Source organism: Metarhizium brunneum, chromosome 7 (assembly GCF_013426205.1).
Source record: "Metarhizium brunneum chromosome 7, complete sequence".
NCBI classification, from domain to species: domain Eukaryota; kingdom Fungi; phylum Ascomycota; class Sordariomycetes; order Hypocreales; family Clavicipitaceae; genus Metarhizium; species Metarhizium brunneum.
The window spans coordinates 1,185,674-1,204,442 of NC_089428.1; the positions used below are offsets into that span (position 1 = coordinate 1,185,674).

Here is an 18,769-nt window from a genome sequence, read left to right on the forward strand (position 1 = left end):
CTTCTGGCGCGTCCAAGCTCCACCAGTGCACCACCATCGACGCCCCGGTCTACTTCAAGACTATGTTATGTGAGCCGGCGTGATGGATAACACCCATCTACAGTGTACACACGCAAAAATGTATTCAAGATTATCAAAACCATAGTATGTATCAGTAGATGGCCTGTGAACATTCACTTATGAGAGTCGAGACGAGACACATGTGTAGACAGCGACAGAGAAGTTATAGTCTATTGATTTCCCATCCCCTTCCTCCATGGCGCTCAGCTCCTTCATTTTTTTTTCAAGCTGTGCGCCAGATAAACTGCAAAGAGCCACTACCTCGGTCACACCTCCCCACCGATTGGTGTGTGGCCCTCTCGAGGACATGAAACATCTCGATGCTCCTCGCCGCCCCCAAAACATAAAACGCCATCCATGCCCTTCCATCGTGACAGAAACATTCGTCCATCAATAATGTACATGACCTCCAAGCCCAATACTCTGGATCGGTCGCTTCGCCTCTTTTCTTGGAATTTTCCAGGGCGGCGACCACCACAGGCCACATTGCAAAGCCTCCTCTACGGTTTCCCGTTGACGGTTTCTTATATCCTCGACACCATTCATCCGATAACCTCAGCGTCCTGCGCCGCTTGGTCCGTCGTCATCTCATCGGCCTTTACAAGCTCGGGCTGGCTGCCCTCTTCTACAAACTTCCTCTCGCTGACGTGCTCGTTGGATGAGTCGGCAGTCCAGACCTTATCTTTGAAACCGCCTTGCTGGCCTTCCTCATGCGCAAAGGCACATGTTGGGTTCATGCAGGGATTAAACTTGCATTTCGTCTTGACGTGAGTAAACTTGCAGCCTTCGGTGGTGCAATTGGCACCATTGCGACACAAGGGCATGGATGGATGCCTAAATGGACAGCGCGGGTTCTGGCAGTTGGGAAAGAACTTGCAGTCCTGTTCGCTCTGATGCGCAAGCTTTGTGGCTGGCGAAGGGTGACGACCAACGCATTTCCTATTCTTGCAAGCAGCCCCAAAGCTGCATACATCGGTAACGTCCACAGTCACGCCGGGGGGGGCCGCGGGCGACTGGTGGGCAAACTTGCATTCTCTGTTGGTGCAATGCAAGTTGTATTTGCAAACAGTATCGTCGGGGTTCGGGGGGTTGCGCTTGTCACCAGACATGTCAACATCTTCCCCGCCCTCGGCATTTTCCTTTGATCCGTCGGCATCGGTCTGTTGGTTATGTTGATTGCCCCTCCGCTGGTGAGGGTGTTGAACGCGGTCAAACAGTGACTTGCCCCGGCGCTGGTTACCAAACCCTCTGTTGTGTCCTCCTCCGCCCATCAGTTGTTGTGACAACTGGTACATCATCTGATTCTGCTGCTCAATCATAGCCATGATATCCATCTCGCTCGGTTGTTGTCCATTCATCATCCATCCGGCGCTTTGGGGACCTGCAGCCAGGCCAGCTTGAAGGTTCGAAGCACGGTTATTTCGCTGCATGCGTCCTTGGGCGTTTCGGGGCCCAGATGGTGGAACGCGACCATGGGTATTAATCCTCTCATTGCCGTTACCTCGCACGCGGTGGAGGGCGTTATCGCCGGTCCGGTCCATGGCTTTTGACATGTGTCCAAGCATCCTCTTGTCTCTGCCACCTCGGAAGTTTCCATTTCGCATCGAGCGGGGGCCAGTAGGGCTATTCATATGTGTGTTAGGCGCTGTGAACAGAGTAAAAGGAACTGCAACACGGACTAAACAGATTCGGTACTTACGCATTAAGTTCTGAAACATCATTGACAGTCATATCAGTGTCCATGTCTCCCCCTTGAGCCATGTCATGCGATGCGCCTTCTGGAGCATTTCCACCAGCGGGGTGGCGGCCGTTCAACTGCGCGTTAAGGAGGCCAACCTGTTCGAAGAGCCATCTCGAAAAGTCGTGCACAGTAGGGTCATCGGCAGGGAGACCTAATAGGTCGGTTGAAAGATCTGCGGCGATCTGATCCTGGCTTTTGCCGTTGACAAGCATCAGGACGATGTACTCAGAAAGAGACGCAGAGTCATCGGAGCCAGTACCCCATCCCACTTCGATGAGCTTGGGTTTGATGGCGGCATCAAGCGCATCCGCCAGAGGAGTATTCAAGCTAACTTCGACCGACATATTCGACGTTGAAAAGAGTGCTGAGAGGGTCACGGATAGTTGTAAAGGTGGAGGGTGAAGGTGAGAAAGTCGTTGCGATACGCCGGTGGCGTCGTCAACTCCGATGTCTGAACTCGACGCGTCGATTAAGATTTTCCTTGTTCAACAGGGCCGCCGAGTTGGAATTATTGGGCCAGTAGCCGCGAAGAGTAATTCACAGCGTTTTGCACCGCCGATTATTCACACCAAGCCGTAGGTATTGTAGAACAAAGAATGGTCAAGGCGTCGATGTTGGGATTGATGCCATAGTCACGGCCGCAGGGTCTCTGAAAGACTAAGCAAGATGAGAGAGAAAGGTGGAGTCTCGCGGTCAGTCACGTGATGCGGCCATTCTCCTGCTTATCTGCATGCAAGAGCCGTGCAGGTTGAAGCGCTAGTAGCCAAGCACAAACGCCTAGTTGATTGGGATGAAAGGACGGCCAACGTTTTTGAAGTGCCCTCATTCGATTCTTCTGTGATTCTTGAGCCTGTCGAGGGCTCTGGCACCATCCAGACGCATCTGTGATTATCAACCACGATGCTTGCAGTTCTGTCACGTGATCGATTAGTCATCGCTGCAACTGCCTCGCTCCTGCCAATCGGCAGGCGGTGTGCTGCATGATGCCGTCTGATCTGGTGTGCATCAAGCCATGCCATGCCGCATGCGAAAAACAAAAGAAACGATGTGTAACAATACGCATAGAAACGGCGAATAACAGCATCGTTCATTCACTCTTCCGGAGCATGTATCGTACCGATGCAGCCGATCCCCTTTCTGTTCCGCCAGTAAACCTTGATACAAGCCGTTATTGTTTTGCTTTTTCGATCATTGGTAAATGCTACCCTGCATCATGGACCTTTTTAATCGGGTTTGAGACCGACACGCCTCTCACCCGCAGGACCACTCCAAAAAGTAGGACGGGTATAGCTGACGACCAGCTCATGCGCGACGCATCTCGTCAGTGACGACTCTGACGAGCCGGGCTGCGGACTGTTCGTCATCACACCTGCGCGAAGAACAGCCATTCTGCCAAAGGGGTGACGAGGCGTAGTGCATCGCATCCAACCGGACAATATGACGGACCCCGACAGTCACTGAGGCACTACCTACCGGGGTAGGTGCTGTGATGAGCGGCCGGAATAGCTGCACAAAGCCCGTGAGGTGCAGATTATTGCAGTCCGTGCGGACAGGTACACGTAGCCGGAGGGGGGCGTACCGGGCGGCTATGCTGTGCAGAATGCCAAGCAAGCCCGTTGATGGACCATGACAATGTATGCTCTGCATTGTATTTCAAGATGCGATCAATCAATGGCTGCACTTGCGTGGTGGCTGTGGGGAAGCTATCCTGCCACCCCCTTCTCTGCGCATGTACGTGGCGCATTTCACCATCCACTGTTGCCACTAGTACTCGATAATGTGCTGGAGGGTTGGGTGTTATTCATGGAATAAGCCTGGTGTCGGATTCCAGAGCAGAGAGGCTCGGCAACAAGTCGAACAAGAAACCCTCGGCATTTCAATCGTGGAGGCGCGGGGAAGCCTGCTGCCTCTAATAGTTTGCTCTAGTCTGACACATGTGGTATTCAGTCAATACGGGCGTGTCAGGTACCCAAGAGCATGAAACTGCTTCAGGCACAGTATTCTCACATGTGATTACAAAGAGCTGTGCAGGCAAACTCAAGCCAAGGCCAACAGCCTGGCACGCGCCAGAGTTGGGAAGGTGCTGTCCAGGCCTTGCACGGCGCGCCTCTTCGTTTCAGTCCGATGTTGTCTGTACCAGAAAACATGCAAAATACGCAATCCGCAACACGCAACTCGAGGCGTAAACCCTCTGTGATGGGTCATGTAACTACATGTGTCATGTTAAACACGGAAACTTCTCCTCTGGGGTCGTTTGAAGACTGGACCAAAACCATCCAACCACCTCGGCTTGATTTCGCTACGCCTCCACTTCCCCCATATTCTGGCTGCCACCCCGGCTTCAATCCACGGGGCTAGCACAACCACCATGGGGACTGGACGATCGGGGAAAGCTGAAATCTCCTGTCCTGTCGACTCGGGTGGCCATGACGGTGGAGCTGTTGCAGCGGCAGTGCCAAGGCCGATCATTGTGCAGGCTTGGGCAAGCATCGGCCGATGCCTGTTGAGAAACGTCGTCCATCACTCGTTGCACATTGTACGCCCCGCCTGGACCTGGGCAGATGAACTGCTAATTGCAACATATGGTTACGCCGTGCCCCGACGGCCAGACGTCACTCCAACTTCCAGGTCTGGTACCGGGCCGTCATGTTTCGCATTCACCGCCGCTTGCGACAAAGACCAAATACTTTAAAGCCCCCCGGTATGGCCCACCTTGCTAACTTCCATTCTTCGCTTATCCTGAACACGGCTACGGAGTAGTAGCTGGGCCTTTGTTTCATTTCCTTCTGACCTCTCATCAAGATCTACTTTGGAAGGCACTCTGATCTTGTTATGCTGTTGTCCTTTCGTCCTGCCCCTTGTCGAATGCAGCAAGATTCGGTTCAACCGAGAGACGTCTGGTGAACCAACACGGGCAGCTTTGAACTGTTCAGCTGTATCGCAAACCTCCATGTGCGCTGTCCTGCGAATATTTGCGGAGCGCACAGACGATAATTGAAAATCTACTGGGTATGTTGGGCAGTTAACTCGTGGTCATTCGACTTGATTGGAGTTGGAACCTGATTGAGCCCAAACTGGTCTTTATGGTTCAATGAAACTCCTTCCACCAAATGCTGTTCATATCGTAAACGGCTTGGGCTTACATACATCGTAGAGTTCTTCATCACTTGCTTGACAAAGCCCGTCGTTCTCAACCGCCATCATGGGCGTCGTTGAAGCCGTCCTGGAGCTACTGTCTGCGAGGGTCATCCTCTCTTTTCTTCTATTTGCCATTGTCCTCCATCGCGTGATTCAACGTTTTGACGAGCACCGCCGGATCAAACGTCTTGGTAACTATGGCAAGGACATGGGAAGCTGGGTCCCGTTGGGTTCGTTGATCTGCCTTTCAGTATCATCCAATCTACTGGTCTAACCGCCAACAGGCCTTGATATAGTTTCGAGAGGCATCCGCGCAGTTTGGACGCATAAAACTATGGAAGTCTGGCGTGATCACTTTTTCAAACGCAACAAGCGCAACACGGTTGAAGGTCGTATTGCCAACGAACGCGTCATTTTCACCATTGACCCGGAAAATATCAAGGCTATCTTAGCAACGCAGTTTTCTGATTTTGGCAAGGGAGAACCCTTCCGCGAAGAGTGGGGAGAATTTCTGGGTGATAGTATCTTCACAACCGATGGTGCCATGTGGCATAACAGCCGGCAGATGCTGAGACCCCAGTTTACGAGAGATCGTGTCAGCGATCTCGAGTGCTTCGAGGGGCACATGGATACTCTATTTAGGACGATGGCAAATGGGGGTGCTTTACAAGGAGAGAACCAGCCGGTGAATATGAAAGAGGTCAATGGACGTGTCATTGATATCGCGGATTTGTTTTACCGATACACCTTGGATGTTGCAACGGATTTCCTCCTTGGAACTGACGTCAAGTCGATGAGGTACGATCGCATTCCCATCGTCTAATATATGTCCCCTACTATTGCTTACTTGAACCCTTTGTTGTTTTGCTTCCATGCTGACATGGATTAAAGTACCCCAAAGCAAGAATTTGCCGAAGCCTTCAACAATGTTCAACGCTTCCAAAACATCGCCTCTCGTGCTAGCAACCTTCGCTGGTTGATTCCGAAATGGCAATATCGCGCTGATCTCCGTGTCATCAACACCTTTGTGGGACGCTTCATCGACCTCGCACTGCAAATGACCCCCGAGGAACTGGAATCCAAGAGTAAAGCCGACAAAGGATACACTTTCCTCCATGAACTTGCTCGATTTACCCGCGACCCCAAGGTTATTCGAGACCAGGTTATCGCTGTCCTGCTTGCGGGTCGCGACACCACTGCCGGAACTCTATCTTGGGCTATTTACGAGCTGGCACGCCATCCAGAATGCTTCGCCAAGATGCGTCGTGAAATCCTCGAGGTTGTCGGCCCTACCAAGCCGCCCACCTACGAACATCTAAAGAACATGCCTTACATGAAGGCCGTCATTAACGAAACGCTTCGCCTCTACCCCGCCGTCCCGTTCAACGTCCGCCTCGCCCTCAAGGACTGCACCCTCCCTCGCGGCGGCGGACCCGACGGCACCGAACCCCTTCCCGTTCTCAAAGACACCAAGATCGGCTACTCTACACTGGTCATGCAGCGCCGTCCGGAATTGTACCCCGCTGTTTCTGAGACCTTTGCCGACCCTGCCCTATTCAGTCCCGAGCGATGGACAAACTGGCATCCGAAGCCACATGAATACATACCCTTCAATGCCGGTCCCCGTATCTGCATTGGCCAGCAGTTTGCTCTTACAGAAATGAGCTATGTCCTAGTTAGGATGTTTCAGCGTTTCGACCGTCTAGACAGCCACATGTTTGAACTGGATGGGGATAGTCCTATGCTGAAAGCAGACGTTGTTTTGTCGCCAGGGCAGGGAGTTCGCGTTGCGTTTTGGGAAGCACAGCAGGCTGAAAAGGCATGAATTACGGAATGAATGTGGAACGAAGCCAAGATTCGGCAAACCACAAGCTTATGACACATGTTATGGGGGATAATCACAATGAAGTGTATGATGATGTCGAGGGTTAATTTTTTTTTTGGACATATTGATCTTGTCAGGAGCTAGCCAGCAATACACCTCACTCATATCCGTATTATTATTTCTTCTTTTTTTTCTTTCTCCTCTTCACCATATTCGCCATTTCCAATTACGTCATACTCTCACATTGATGTAAGTCATATCACTCATAAGACGGCTACGTTGAATTTTACCAGTTGCCAAAACTATGACGCACAGCCTGGCCGAATCTCCTAATGGCCTCGTTCATGTTCTCTGGGCTGGCAGCAGCGTATGTGGCGCGGAAGAATAATCCAGGCATTGGTTTCTCCTTCTCAGCCAGGAACCAGGAACCTCGGGCAACGAGGACGCCGCCGTCGATACACGAGTTGAAAATCTCTTCTTCGACGTCGTTGAGGGACTTGGTGGCGGCTTGAGGATGCTTGGCGTAGTCTACATGAAGCCATAACTGCAGTGCTTTGTTTCAGTTTGCTGCTCAGTCAGGTAATGGAAGGGGAGCAAATGCACTTACAAACATGCCCGCGGCCGGGGGGGTCCAGGTCACGATATCCCGGGGTAGATGCTCCTCGCATGCGGCGAGCAGGGCATCCCTTCTCTTGGTATACTGTACGCGCAGGTTCATCAACCACCGCAGGTAGCCTTCGTGGCCCCACGTTTCGTCAAGGAGTTTGTACAGAATGATTTGGGAGAAACCGCTGGGTCCTTGGCTGGCTACCTCGGCGTGACGCTGGTACCGCTCGATGATTTGCTCCGAGGCAACCACCCAGCCGAGCCGCGAGCCGGGCACTAGGACCTTGGAGACAGAGTCCATGCGCAAGACGCGGCCGTCAATGTCCATGCTGACATACGTCGGGATCAAGGATGATACAAATTCTTCAACGGTACTCGGGGGAGGAACGTCAGGCTGGTTGCGGCCGGTGTAGGGCTGCATCTGAAGGAAGTAGTACGGCTCGTCTTCGATGATGAAGACGTCGTGCTTTTGGCAGACGGAGTAGATGGCCCTTCTCCTCTCGGTGCCCTGAGTAGCACCCGTGGGGTTTTGGCCAGACGGGACTGTGTACAAAACATGGGGTTTTCTAGCGCCACGCTCCTTGTCGTCCCAGTTGGTGAGGAGCATGTCCATGGCCTCTGGTACCAAACCCTCATCGTCAATGGGGGTTCCAAAGACTTTGACACCGAGGGGGGCAATGGTCTCCAGAGCGGTTGAGAAGCTAAAGTCCTCGGTCAGAACGGAATCCCCTCGATCCTTGTCGCAGAACATTCGGAGAGCTTGCTCTAGCGCGCCGGTGCTGCCAATAGTTTGGCAGATGCGCCAGTCTGCATAAGGAGGGTTACACACAATCTCGGTGTGTTCGGTGAGGAAGCGCAACATTTGCGCCGAGCCGGTAGACTGGCCGTAGTTAAGGGCAATGGATAAGTCGTAAACGGCATCGTGGTCGCGCACATCGTATTTTCCAATGGTGACAGTCTGCCCGTTCTCTAGGGTTTCCTCCTCGGAGAAGTGAGGAGCGACGGGGACTTTCATGGCGAATTCAGCGAATGGAAAAGTCTCGCTGGAAGGCAGGCCGCCGCCGAGGGAAATGAGACCAGGTTTCTTGAGGTGCTTCGCTGCTAGCTTAAGGGTGCATGGCTTTCGCTCTAGGCTTTCCTTGCTGAGATGGCCTGTTGCAGAGGCTGTAAGACGACGGAATCTGGGGTTGCTTGGGAAAAGGAGGGTGAGGGTTTACGTACTGTCCCAGCGCTTTGCCTTTGGTTTTCCATTTTGCTTGTTCGCATGTTAGAAAAGATTGTGTCGTTTAGATGATAATTAAATACATGGATAGAATATGATTTGGTAGGTATTGGGTGGTGACTTACCGGACCCTTCCACATATCGCTATCTGAAGCGGCAGCAATTCCGGCAACGAGCTTTCCGGCCTTGGCCCTTCTGGCCAGTATGTCCTCGATGATGGACGAGCCCGGTGTGACTCCATTCTTGGTTCCGTTCAGAGCAGCAGCGGCAGCAGCATGGTTGCCGTTGACACCATTGGAGCTTGCCTGCGCGGGCTGTGATTGGCCAGGCTGGCCTGGGAGGGCTGTGTGGGGTGTAGCAACCGGCATGTTTGGAGGCGGGATGTAAGTGTCTGACGGTGGTGACTCGGCGTTGTGTTATCAGCGAGCAGCAAGGGCCGTGCAAGTGGCTTGGATGCAGCAGAGAATACGCTGAAGGGGCAGCTTCTGTAGGCGAGAAAGCGGTGTCTGGTTGCCAAGAGGCACTTGAGGACAGGAATAATGATGGCAAAATGCAAAAGATGGGAAGGAAAGTGTGGTGTAAGTTCCAAGTGCAAGACGCAAGTCGGTCTTGCCTTTTACGGGGCCAAGGGCGCAGATGTTCGGGGGTCACGGCGCTTGGACTCCGGGGTCCAGGTGGGCAGGCGTCCAGATGGCCACTGGTCCGGCGTCGGCAGGCCACCGCTCCTAGCCGCATTTATCCACTGACGCTGCCGCGGGCTCCTCTGGCTGTTGGTCCATTTGCTGCGTGGTTGCGGGCATGGTTGGTTGGACGGCGGGTTGATGGGCCCGGGGCACCTGCGACAACGGGTCACCTGGTCTCTTTCATTACGTACATAAGGCGCGCGCCCTTGGGTGAACCGGTGCCGTTTTCGGGCGATATGAGACAGCCTGGTCTTTGTCTCGTTTTGTCATCCATACTGCAGCTTGCCTTATCATCTCTGGTACTAGTGTTGACATGCCTGCCAGCTTCCGGCTTACATGCTCCGTATCTGCTTTGATAGGACTAAGATAACAACCACACCACACGTCGCGAGAGGGCCATTGTGCGACGTCCGTGTTTCACAGACTTCCTATTGCATGCGGAAAATCGGAGCATAACTAATATTAATCTAAAAGCAGTGCAGTTGCCCATCTCTCTGTATCGTCTCTCCGTCCTGCGCCACAACCATGAATAGGATTGTGAGTTCCCCACACTTGGCCATAAGAGGAGCTTCATTATAGTACGGAGTATACGCATACAAATGCAATAGCATTCTGACCGTTATCTGGGGTATGGAAAGCATGAGGGGCTCAACCGCTGGGACCCTATGGAGAGATGGAGTGTCCGCGGAATTTTGACGAACAAAATCAGTTTATATTCGTGCCAAATTGTGGTAAGAAGGATGCTCCGATTTTGAAGACGTTTGTATGACCTTGCTCAATTTTTTTTTTCATTTAAATTTTTTATCTTTGTCATCTACACAGACTCCAAAAGCACAGGGAATATTCCCATCTTGAACAAGCAAGGTAGGTATGTCTATTCGATGCTTATGTAATCGCCCTCTCGGGTCGATCCGACCCACTTTGTCTCGACGCGGCGAGCACCCTAGTGGTTTACCCCGTAGCTGCATGTTAGACACTGACTGACATGGCCAGGAGCTCCTGATGCTTGCATGTCATGCCAGACATTCAATTGCTCCAGTCCATATGCGCCTCCATCACCAACTCGTTACCAACAAGGCCCCGTCATTCATTGATACAGAATCTTCCCAGACCAATGGGACCCCATACACGGACATGGTCAACAAAGTGCAATAGCCTCACTGTCGTCCTCGAACCCTGCGCATAAGGTGGCCTGCCGAGGAGGTTGCGGCCATAATGTATTGGCCCATTGGCACTCCACGCATTTATGCCACCAGCAGCAGTCGCGCTCCCGATCTCAACCTCGTCGTGTCCTATGACGGCCTCCAGCAGCCCGACGCATACAGTTCCTCGTCATCACTCGGCAAAGATGGACAGTCCCGAGCTGCTGCCGACGACGTCGACTTTCAACACCCCTCTCCTACTCCATTGACGCCAGCCACGCCGGCTGTCCAGCCCGTCCTGGGAGACGACTTGTTTCCTTCAGCAAAGAGCCCCTCGCCCTCGATTGATTCGCGAAACAAAGCTACAGTTCCATTTAAAGATCCCGTACTTGCCCTAGCCGTCACCCGTACTGCTCACCTGTTTGGCGTCATCACGACAACAAGCATTACCTTGTGGCAAACCAAGGTCGGTCCAACATTTTCCCCTTCCTCCCAAGTAGGCCATGATAATAGCTAACACGTTGTAGCCTACCGTTGTACTTGCAGTCGTCGTGCGATCCGAGTCTTCTATCCAATCTTACGGAACCAATGTCGACCTCTTATTGCGTCCAGACTCTGCCATACTAGTGGTTCATACTTCCAAAGGATACCTCATCACCTATTCAATTGCTACCGATGGCGAGTCGTGTGTCTATAAACCCCAATTTCCAAACCACCACAACGTCCAACGGCGAAAACAAAGTCTGATTGGGCCCCAAGCGGCGCTGAGAGGAGACCAAATTCTCTGGGGTCCAGGAGAAGGCTCAGGGGTCCGCGACGTCAGCGTGCGATTCCGAATGGTGATCAAGATCGATGCTGGTATTGAAAGTGCCTTGGCACTCGATGACGAATTGGTTGTGGCGACAAGGAAGCCCGCCGCTGTTCAATGCATCCGATGGACTCCGGACAGCACGGGCAACCAGACGAGAACCGAGATTATAAGCAAGATGGGGTGGGTCGAGAATAAGACGTCTATTCTAGAGATGACATACGACAGACCCATGAATTTAGCAACCTGGATCACCAGCGATGGACGAGTATACGCGGTACAAAGACAACAATCGAGGGAGGACTTGGATTCTGAAGGTGTGGACGCAAAGCGTCTATTTAAAGGCTACTGTTTTCATATTCCTGAAACCTCTGCTAGCCACGCCGTCAAGGCTGTTATAAATGCCCGGTTTTCGTTGATTGCGGCGGGATGCGCTGACGGGACAGTTTACGTGTACTCTGTTCGAGATTACTCGGGTAATATTGTGCTCTCACATAAGCATAAGATCCCCGTTTCAAACGCCGCTACTGGAGCTTTTACTTCCCTTTGCTACTCCCCTGACGGATATTGCCTTTTTGCTGGATTTGAAAAGGGATGGTCGACATGGAGTATGTTTGGCAAACTAGGTAGCAACAGTTTCGGGTCCGATGCACGCATTTCCAGCGGGAATGATGAGCAGTGGCTGACCGGAGTGTCGTCAGCTTCGTGGATCGGAGGCGGTTCTGAAATCCTACTTGCAGGCCCTTGCCACGAAGCCATTTGGAGTTTGGAAATGGCCAAGAACGCAGTCACGGGCTGTTATAATGAAGCAAACGTCTTTCGGACGGTCCTTCAGACCCCGGCTGCAGTTATGGTGTATCGAGGATATGACCTCCCCGATATGACGAGCATCTCAGCCGAGCCCTTTCTGTGGCACACAGCCAGGATACCTCCAACATATTTGTTAAATCAGTGGCCCATCCGCCAGACGGTCATATCTGCAGATGGAAGATACGTCGCCGTCGCCGGCCGCCGTGGCCTTGCACATTATAGCGTCAATAGCGGCCGATGGAAGACATTTACAACCGAAGCCATGGAAAACGATTTCCAAGTCCGAGGCGGCATGTGCTGGTATCAGCATATTCTCGTTGCTGCAGTCGAGAGCGACAGGAGCTTCGAGCTGCGCCTGTTCTCAAGAGAAACACCCCTCGACATGGCTCAAGTATTATTCCGCCAGCATATCCCCGCACCAGTTGTGCTCGTGACCACGTCTGGTGAAGATTCTCTTCTTGTTTACACGTATGAGAATATTTTGTATCATTTCATATTTACCCCATGGGCGGATTCTGTTCGTCTTGTTCAGGCGGGACAGATTGCGTTTCATGGCATAGTACGATCTCCTGCTAGAGTTCGAGGGCTCAGCTGGATATTACCTGAATCTCAGATGGTGGATGGGGACCCGTCTCAGGATGTGGCTGTAGCATCCGTGATATTCTTGGTGGACGGTAAACTAGTTCTTCTGAGCCCTTCGCTCAATGAAGAGGGCCAGTTGAAGTACGATATGCGTATTATTGCTCAAAACGTCGAGTACCACGCCAGCATGAGAGATCAGCCCCTACTCAATGTGGCCCATTTATCAGACGATCCGTCACTCAGACGTGGCCCGCCTGCATTGAAATATTCTCTATGGGTCTTCGACGGCGTGGAGGTGAAGGCGTGGGCTAACATTAACGAACTGCTGAATGGTGCTTTGGCCGATGGCGGCAAAGACTTTCCTGCGCCCGTATCTGTTCCCGTGGATTTTTATCCACTGTCAGTTCTACTGGAAAAGGGCATAATACTAGGAGTTGAATCAGACTTGGTCCAAAGGCGGGATGTGACGTTTTCTTTTTTCCATTTCGCCATCAGGGTAAGTTAGCACGGGAACCGTATTGCTCGACGGAGTAGTTGTGCTGACTGTAATTAGACACACCTGTTTCTGCCCGAGATTTTGCGCTTTTACCTGCGACAGGGCAGAACGATTGAAGCGGGAGAGCTCTGTGAACAATATCAAAATTTGGAGTACTTGTCGCACGGATTGGAAATTTTGCTTCATCGTGTCCTGGACGAGGAAGCAGATACATGTCCGAAACCTGAAGATGCTGTTCTTCCCCGGGTGCTGTCTCTTCTGTCAGCATCATCTAAAGAGTATCTAGACGTGGTGCTACAGTGCACTCGCAAAACAGAAGTGCGGCAATGGAAGACATTATTTGCTTACTTGCCTCCAGCGCAAGAGCTGTTTGAGGAATCGCTGCAACGGGGATCACTCAAAACCGCAGGCGGCTACCTGATCGTGCTGCACACACTTGAGGAATTCCAGTCGCTGACCGACCAGTCTGTACGCGTCTTGTCGAGGGCAATCCAGGAAGGGGACTGGGAGTTGTGCAAAGAACTCGCCCGTTTCTTAGCGGCTATGGATGAGACGGGAGAAGTGCTCAAGGAAGTGATGGAGGTGGTAAATATAGGACAAAAGCAAGGACGTGCTCCCCAGGAGATAGTGAGTCGGCTGAAGATTCCGGGTCCAAGGGTTGCCAATGGCACTAGAAGAAGTAGTAGGGATGATGGTGAGGAGACCGAGTCTGATGTACCGTCGGCAAGCGACGCGTCTAGTGTTGGGTCAACGGCCAGTCCTTTTAACGGAGCTAGGTCGCCATGAGGTGGGAATCATATGTGGTGGGCAGGGGTGTGTACAAAAATGCATGGGTAGGAGGGGGAATTTCATGTAGCTAGACGGGCGGTATCTTGGGATTACGATGTTAGAAAACTAGCGGGAATACCATTATTGCATTTTTAAAAAAAAAAAATTTTTAATGGGCGGTCCAGACTGGTTGTAAGTTGACCATTGCATTGTCGCTTGAAGTGGTGAGGTTTTTGTCTCGCGCCTTCAATGCCAGTCACGTTATCGCACCAATCAACCCCGCCATGTTGCGGCCCGCCAATCTCGCTGCAAGTGCATGCAACACAAAAACCACCTCCCAACGTCAACCCATCCTAGCCACGGTCGGCATCACGTACAACCCTCCCATCCCAGCACATTGAAGCTCTCTGGTAGCTTGCCTAGAATGATGGACGACTATGTTAGCGAGTCCGATAGTGACTACACGAGCTATTGGCGTGACTGGGTACGTATAGTTTTGCTCATCTCGGCACTCGATCCATCCCATTTCCCCCGGGGATCTACTTACTATCTGTCCCTCATGGCCCAATGTGGAAAAAAGACCAGCTACATACATACCCAGATGTGACGAGACGGCTAACCGCGCGATATGCAGTTCATCTCATCCCGTGGCAACGAGTACTTTTGCGAAATCGACGAAGACTACCTCACCGACCGATTCAACCTGACAGGTCTCAACACCGAGGTCCAGTACTACCAGTATGCACTGGACCTGGTCACCGATGTGTTTGACCTCGACTGCGACGACGAGATGCGCGAGACGATTGAGAAGTCGGCTCGGCATCTGTACGGACTCGTGCACGCGCGGTTCATCGTCACGACGCGGGGCCTCACAAAGATGGTACTGCTTCTTCTTTTCCTTGTAGATTCCCTACCCGTTCATCTCCAGGCGCTGACTGCCCTTTTTTTTTCTTTTTCCAAAAACAGCTAGACAAGTATAAAAAGGCCGAGTTTGGGAAATGCCCCCGGGTGAACTGCCACTCGCACCCGCTGCTGCCCATGGGGCTGAGCGACGTGCCCAACGTCAAGCCCGTCAAGCTATTCTGCGCCCGCTGCGAGGACATTTACAACCCCAAGTCGAGCCGGCACGCGACCATTGACGGCGCCTACTTCGGCACGTCTTTCCACAACATCATCTTCCAGGTGTATCCGGCGCTGATCCCGACCAAGACCATGGAGAGGTATGTGCCGCGGGTGTATGGGTTCAAGGTGCACGCCTCGGCGGCGCTGGTGCGGTGGCAGTGCGTCAGGAGGGACGAGATGAGGAGGCGGCTGAGGAAGCTCGAGATTGACTCTGGCTTTGGCGTCGAGGAGGATGCCGACGACGACGACGACGAGGCCGACGAGGACCTGGAGTTTGAGGCCGTTGATGGGCGGGGCGTGATGCCGATATGATGGATGCTTTTTTCAAGAGGAGGCGGGCGGGTTTCGTTGGGAGGATTTACTCCTTTTTTCTTTAATGTCGGGCGTTGTGGGAATGGGTACGACGAGTTATGGTTCTTAGCGTTATTGGCTTTTGAATAGGATTTGATGCCTTCATAAAGCGTTTCTTTCTAGCTGGGTTCACGGCGACAACACTACGTTAACACAATAACTCCTTTTTCTTGTCTGATCTGGGTCCGGATTCAAGGACATGCGTGGAGCGCCGACTGTTGTGGTCGTGAAAAGTAAAACTTGGTGTGTTGTAAGTGGGCTGGAAATCTAGCAGTTACACACAATGCCGCACTTTGTGCCAGTGTACATGATGGAATGTGTGGTTTGCACCATGTAGATAGATGAACACGGGCGCCCGGCCATGCACGTTGTACTTGTATAGCGCACACATCAACAAGGTTGTATATTATACTACGGCGTGCTTGACTTGTTTGTCGTGCTCCGTCTTTGCGCTAGATACGTAGCGCAGTTCAAACCACAAACTACCTCGACAAGTGTTCAAGTGAAATTCACTGGTATTAACATGATATCTAATAACTCTACAAATTCCAAGGGTAAAAAGGAATAAAAAAAACTCCGTCCAATGTCCTCGCCTCCCTATAGCACGGGGCTTCGACATGTAAACCCCACTACAGGCATGAATAGCCTACGCAGCCTGTCCATAAGGCGGCTGGCCCCCTTGATTCATCCTATTGAGCTCAACATCTTGAAACTGATAGTCTGCCGGGCCAACGGGCCGCTCGCCACGGTGCACAGCACCAGTGGCAGCAGAGGGCCCCCGCGCGCCGTGTACATCGACGTCGCCCGACTCGCCGAGGTCGGCGGGCTCCAAGCGCTGCGGGTAGTCGTCAAGATTGTCGCCCGCGAAGCCCAGGCGGCCGACGCCAGCCCAGAAGGCGCGATCGTCGCTGCGAGGGCCCCAGGCCCAGCCTGCGCCGGCCATGATGGGCAGGTGGTAGTAGCGGAAGCTGTATATAGCCGTGATGGTGCCGATGAGGAAGCCGAAGAGGATGTCGAAGCCGTGGTGGCGAAAGTCGAACCAGCGCGAGGCGGCGATGAAGATGGCCAAGCAAAAGGGGACGAGGGTGATGGCGAGGAGGTAGATGGGGGGCGCGGCGGCCTGGCGCCGCATCGACTGCAGGCGCGTGTTGTACTGGGCGTTGCGGTTCAGGGTCCTCAGCTTGCCGGCGGCATCGCCGCGCAGGCGAGACTGCTCAAACGAGTCGCTGCTGGCCAAGGGCACGGTGCGCGACGGGAAGGCGCTGTGCATGGAGTCGTCGAGCGGCGCGGCAGAGGGCACGACAAACGGCAGGGTGACGGAGAACTTGCTCGCCAGGAACAGCGAAAGGTAGATGAGGCCGGCGGCGGACGCGGCCGCGTGGCCGCTGGGGTAGCTGCGGAAGCCGTCGTCGAGCTTCTTGCTGTCGGCCTGCTTGCAGATGTCGCCCGAGTAGAGCCTGCTGCTGGCCGCCTCCTGGCCGAAGCCGCCGACAATGTACTTGGCGGCGTTGGCGATGTCGGGCTCGCATCGCGAGAGCAGGTCGGGCCGCGGCTTGCCGCACATGTTCTTGATACCGCTGATGAAGAAGAAGGCGGAGCCAACGGCCATGAGGAGCCCCAGCCAGCCGACATGCAGCTCCCACACCTTGCGTTTCCAGATGAGGGCGTAGCCTGTGTTTTTGGGCACGGTGCTGCCGGGGATGAGGATCATGGACACGAGGAAGATGACGATAACGGGGACCAGGGCGCAGAGGATGACGAGGAGCCAGGTCGGCACGGTTTCTTTCTCGGTAAAGGGGAACCTGTGCATTGGGTTTTAGTTTTTTGGTGTTTTCTCCCGTTGCTCGCATGCTGTCTGTTGTGTCACGCGACCTGGCGGAGCGAGGCGAGAGGGTACGGAGACACTCACGAGATGTTGGGGTCGTCGAGGGCAAACGGCCGCTTGTTCGGCTCAATGCGTCCCAGGAAGCCGGCGACGACGGTAATGACGACCAGCACGATCCAGTCAAAGGCGTACGAGGCCAGCAGCTTCACGGAGAAGCTGCCGGCGGATGAAGACCCCGAATGGGCCATTCTTAGGTACTCAGACATTCGCCGTCACGTTGGGATTGTGTGCGGAGCAGAAACGGATGAGAGCAGAGCAAGGCAGTGGCGGGAATGGCCGAACCCTTAAAAGGGCAATGGCGGCAGTGTATTGCGTAGAAGCCGTGGTTTCGGCGCTTGTGGTGATGGGTGGTGGTTGGAGGCGGGTGGCTATGCGGCCATGTCACTGTGCCGAATCGATAGGTCCAAGGAGGTTGCTGGCCAGGTTGACACGGCAAGGTTTCAGTCCGGCGCTCTGGATGGATGGTGTGGAAGCTTAATTAATAGATGAGACCACATGCATCAAGGGTGCTTTGGCGCTGAGGGTTGGAGGCGCAGCGCAGTCTGGTGGATGGACGGGCAGCTGCCGCCTTGGTTGTCCCAGCGTCGTTGCTCACGGCAAATGTGTGCCGATGGCGTCGTAAGAGTCTGGTTGGTAAAAACAAGAAAGTTGAAAGGGCATTCAGCGAGAATACAATGGGCGCCGAAGATGCAGGGACCAGCCGCTATATCTACTAGTACATATACCGTTAGCAGGCTCTCGCTTGGTGTCCCCGGTTTGCACCGCCGCCAAATCGTCGTCTGGCTGCCACGCCACCGGTGGAGAGCGCAAGTGTGGAATTCATTTGCACAGCTGGCCTCGTCCTGGATTGCCGGCCAGCTGGAGTCAATCTGTCCATGGTCCATCGTACGGCATGGACACCTCTCATCTCCAAGACATGCCAAGTATCACCTGTTTGGAGCGAGGCGCAGATTCGGGGTGGAATGGGCTCTTGACCAGCCGCGGGGGCCGCGAGGCGCAGTTTTCTCAGACGTCTGACACGCTGCCTGTTCCGCATCCCTCGCATTGACTCTGTACATATGTCGAATAAATAGGGCCTAGTTGCTGCAATAAGCGCACTGCGACCATGGGCGTCAGCTTTAATGTTGGGCATTCCGTCTTGACATGTCTTCAGCCTGACGCTGGGCCCAGTCTCGACACCAGACCAGGAAATATGGCGCGTGTCATGATGATGAAACTGAGGCGCATTGGAGGAGCAGAAAAAAAAACGCCCACCTCTTTGTTTTGTTCTGGCGGCGCCAAATCAGCAGCCCGTCTCGGCAGGGGAAAAAAAAAAAGGACAAAAGCGCCAAGACTGGGCGTTTTTTGATGTTTCGGTTGGCGCCGCGTGGTAAGTCGTGACTGGCTTGGGAAAATCTCAGCCAGATCTACGTGATTTTCCTTTTGTTTCTCGTTGCATAATGATTGGCTTGGCTTCCTCTTGTGCTCGGCGTTTTTGCCCGGGCCAAGCAGAATACAGCCGCGTCGGACAACCAAGACACAATTTCTGAC

The 18,769-nt window shown here is 53.3% G+C and overlaps 6 protein-coding genes across 6 annotated transcripts; 3 read left to right on the plus strand and 3 right to left on the minus strand.

Moving 5' to 3' along the window:
- Positions 1–602: 602 nt before the first annotated feature.
- NAB2 (Nuclear polyadenylated RNA-binding protein NAB2) lies at positions 603–2,145 on the minus strand (the record flags this gene model as incomplete). Its single annotated transcript, XM_014688456.1, has 2 exons — positions 603–1,683; positions 1,760–2,145. The coding sequence occupies 2 exons, from the start codon at positions 2,143–2,145 to the stop codon at positions 603–605; spliced, it is 1,467 nt and encodes a 488-aa protein (XP_014543942.1).
- Positions 2,146–5,003: 2,858 nt separating this feature from the next.
- Positions 5,004–6,764, plus strand: CYP52A1 (Cytochrome P450 52A1; the record flags this gene model as incomplete). The annotated part of the gene is made up of 3 exons (XM_014688455.1): positions 5,004–5,169; positions 5,224–5,737; positions 5,831–6,764. The coding sequence occupies 3 exons, from the start codon at positions 5,004–5,006 to the stop codon at positions 6,762–6,764; spliced, it is 1,614 nt and encodes a 537-aa protein (XP_014543941.1).
- A 286-nt stretch (positions 6,765–7,050) lies between these two features.
- ARO8 (Aromatic amino acid aminotransferase) lies at positions 7,051–8,960 on the minus strand (the record flags this gene model as incomplete). Its single annotated transcript, XM_066131773.1, has 4 exons — positions 7,051–7,308; positions 7,372–8,522; positions 8,592–8,625; positions 8,718–8,960. The coding sequence occupies 4 exons, from the start codon at positions 8,958–8,960 to the stop codon at positions 7,051–7,053; spliced, it is 1,686 nt and encodes a 561-aa protein (XP_065987801.1).
- Positions 8,961–10,490: 1,530 nt separating this feature from the next.
- Positions 10,491–13,899, plus strand: Ric1 (Guanine nucleotide exchange factor subunit RIC1; the record flags this gene model as incomplete). Its single annotated transcript, XM_014688453.1, has 3 exons — positions 10,491–10,883; positions 10,945–13,113; positions 13,171–13,899. 3 exons carry the CDS (start codon positions 10,491–10,493, stop codon positions 13,897–13,899), a joined length of 3,291 nt encoding a protein of 1,096 aa, XP_014543939.1.
- A 409-nt stretch (positions 13,900–14,308) lies between these two features.
- On the plus strand, positions 14,309–15,315 carry ckb-2 (Casein kinase II subunit beta-2; the record flags this gene model as incomplete). The annotated part of the gene is made up of 3 exons (XM_014688452.2): positions 14,309–14,365; positions 14,516–14,761; positions 14,848–15,315. 3 exons carry the CDS (start codon positions 14,309–14,311, stop codon positions 15,313–15,315), a joined length of 771 nt encoding a protein of 256 aa, XP_014543938.2.
- A 685-nt stretch (positions 15,316–16,000) lies between these two features.
- On the minus strand, positions 16,001–17,427 carry G6M90_00g109170 (uncharacterized protein; the record flags this gene model as incomplete). Its single annotated transcript, XM_014688451.1, has 2 exons — positions 16,001–17,156; positions 17,264–17,427. The coding sequence occupies 2 exons, from the start codon at positions 17,425–17,427 to the stop codon at positions 16,001–16,003; spliced, it is 1,320 nt and encodes a 439-aa protein (XP_014543937.1).
- Positions 17,428–18,769: the final 1,342 nt, after the last annotated feature.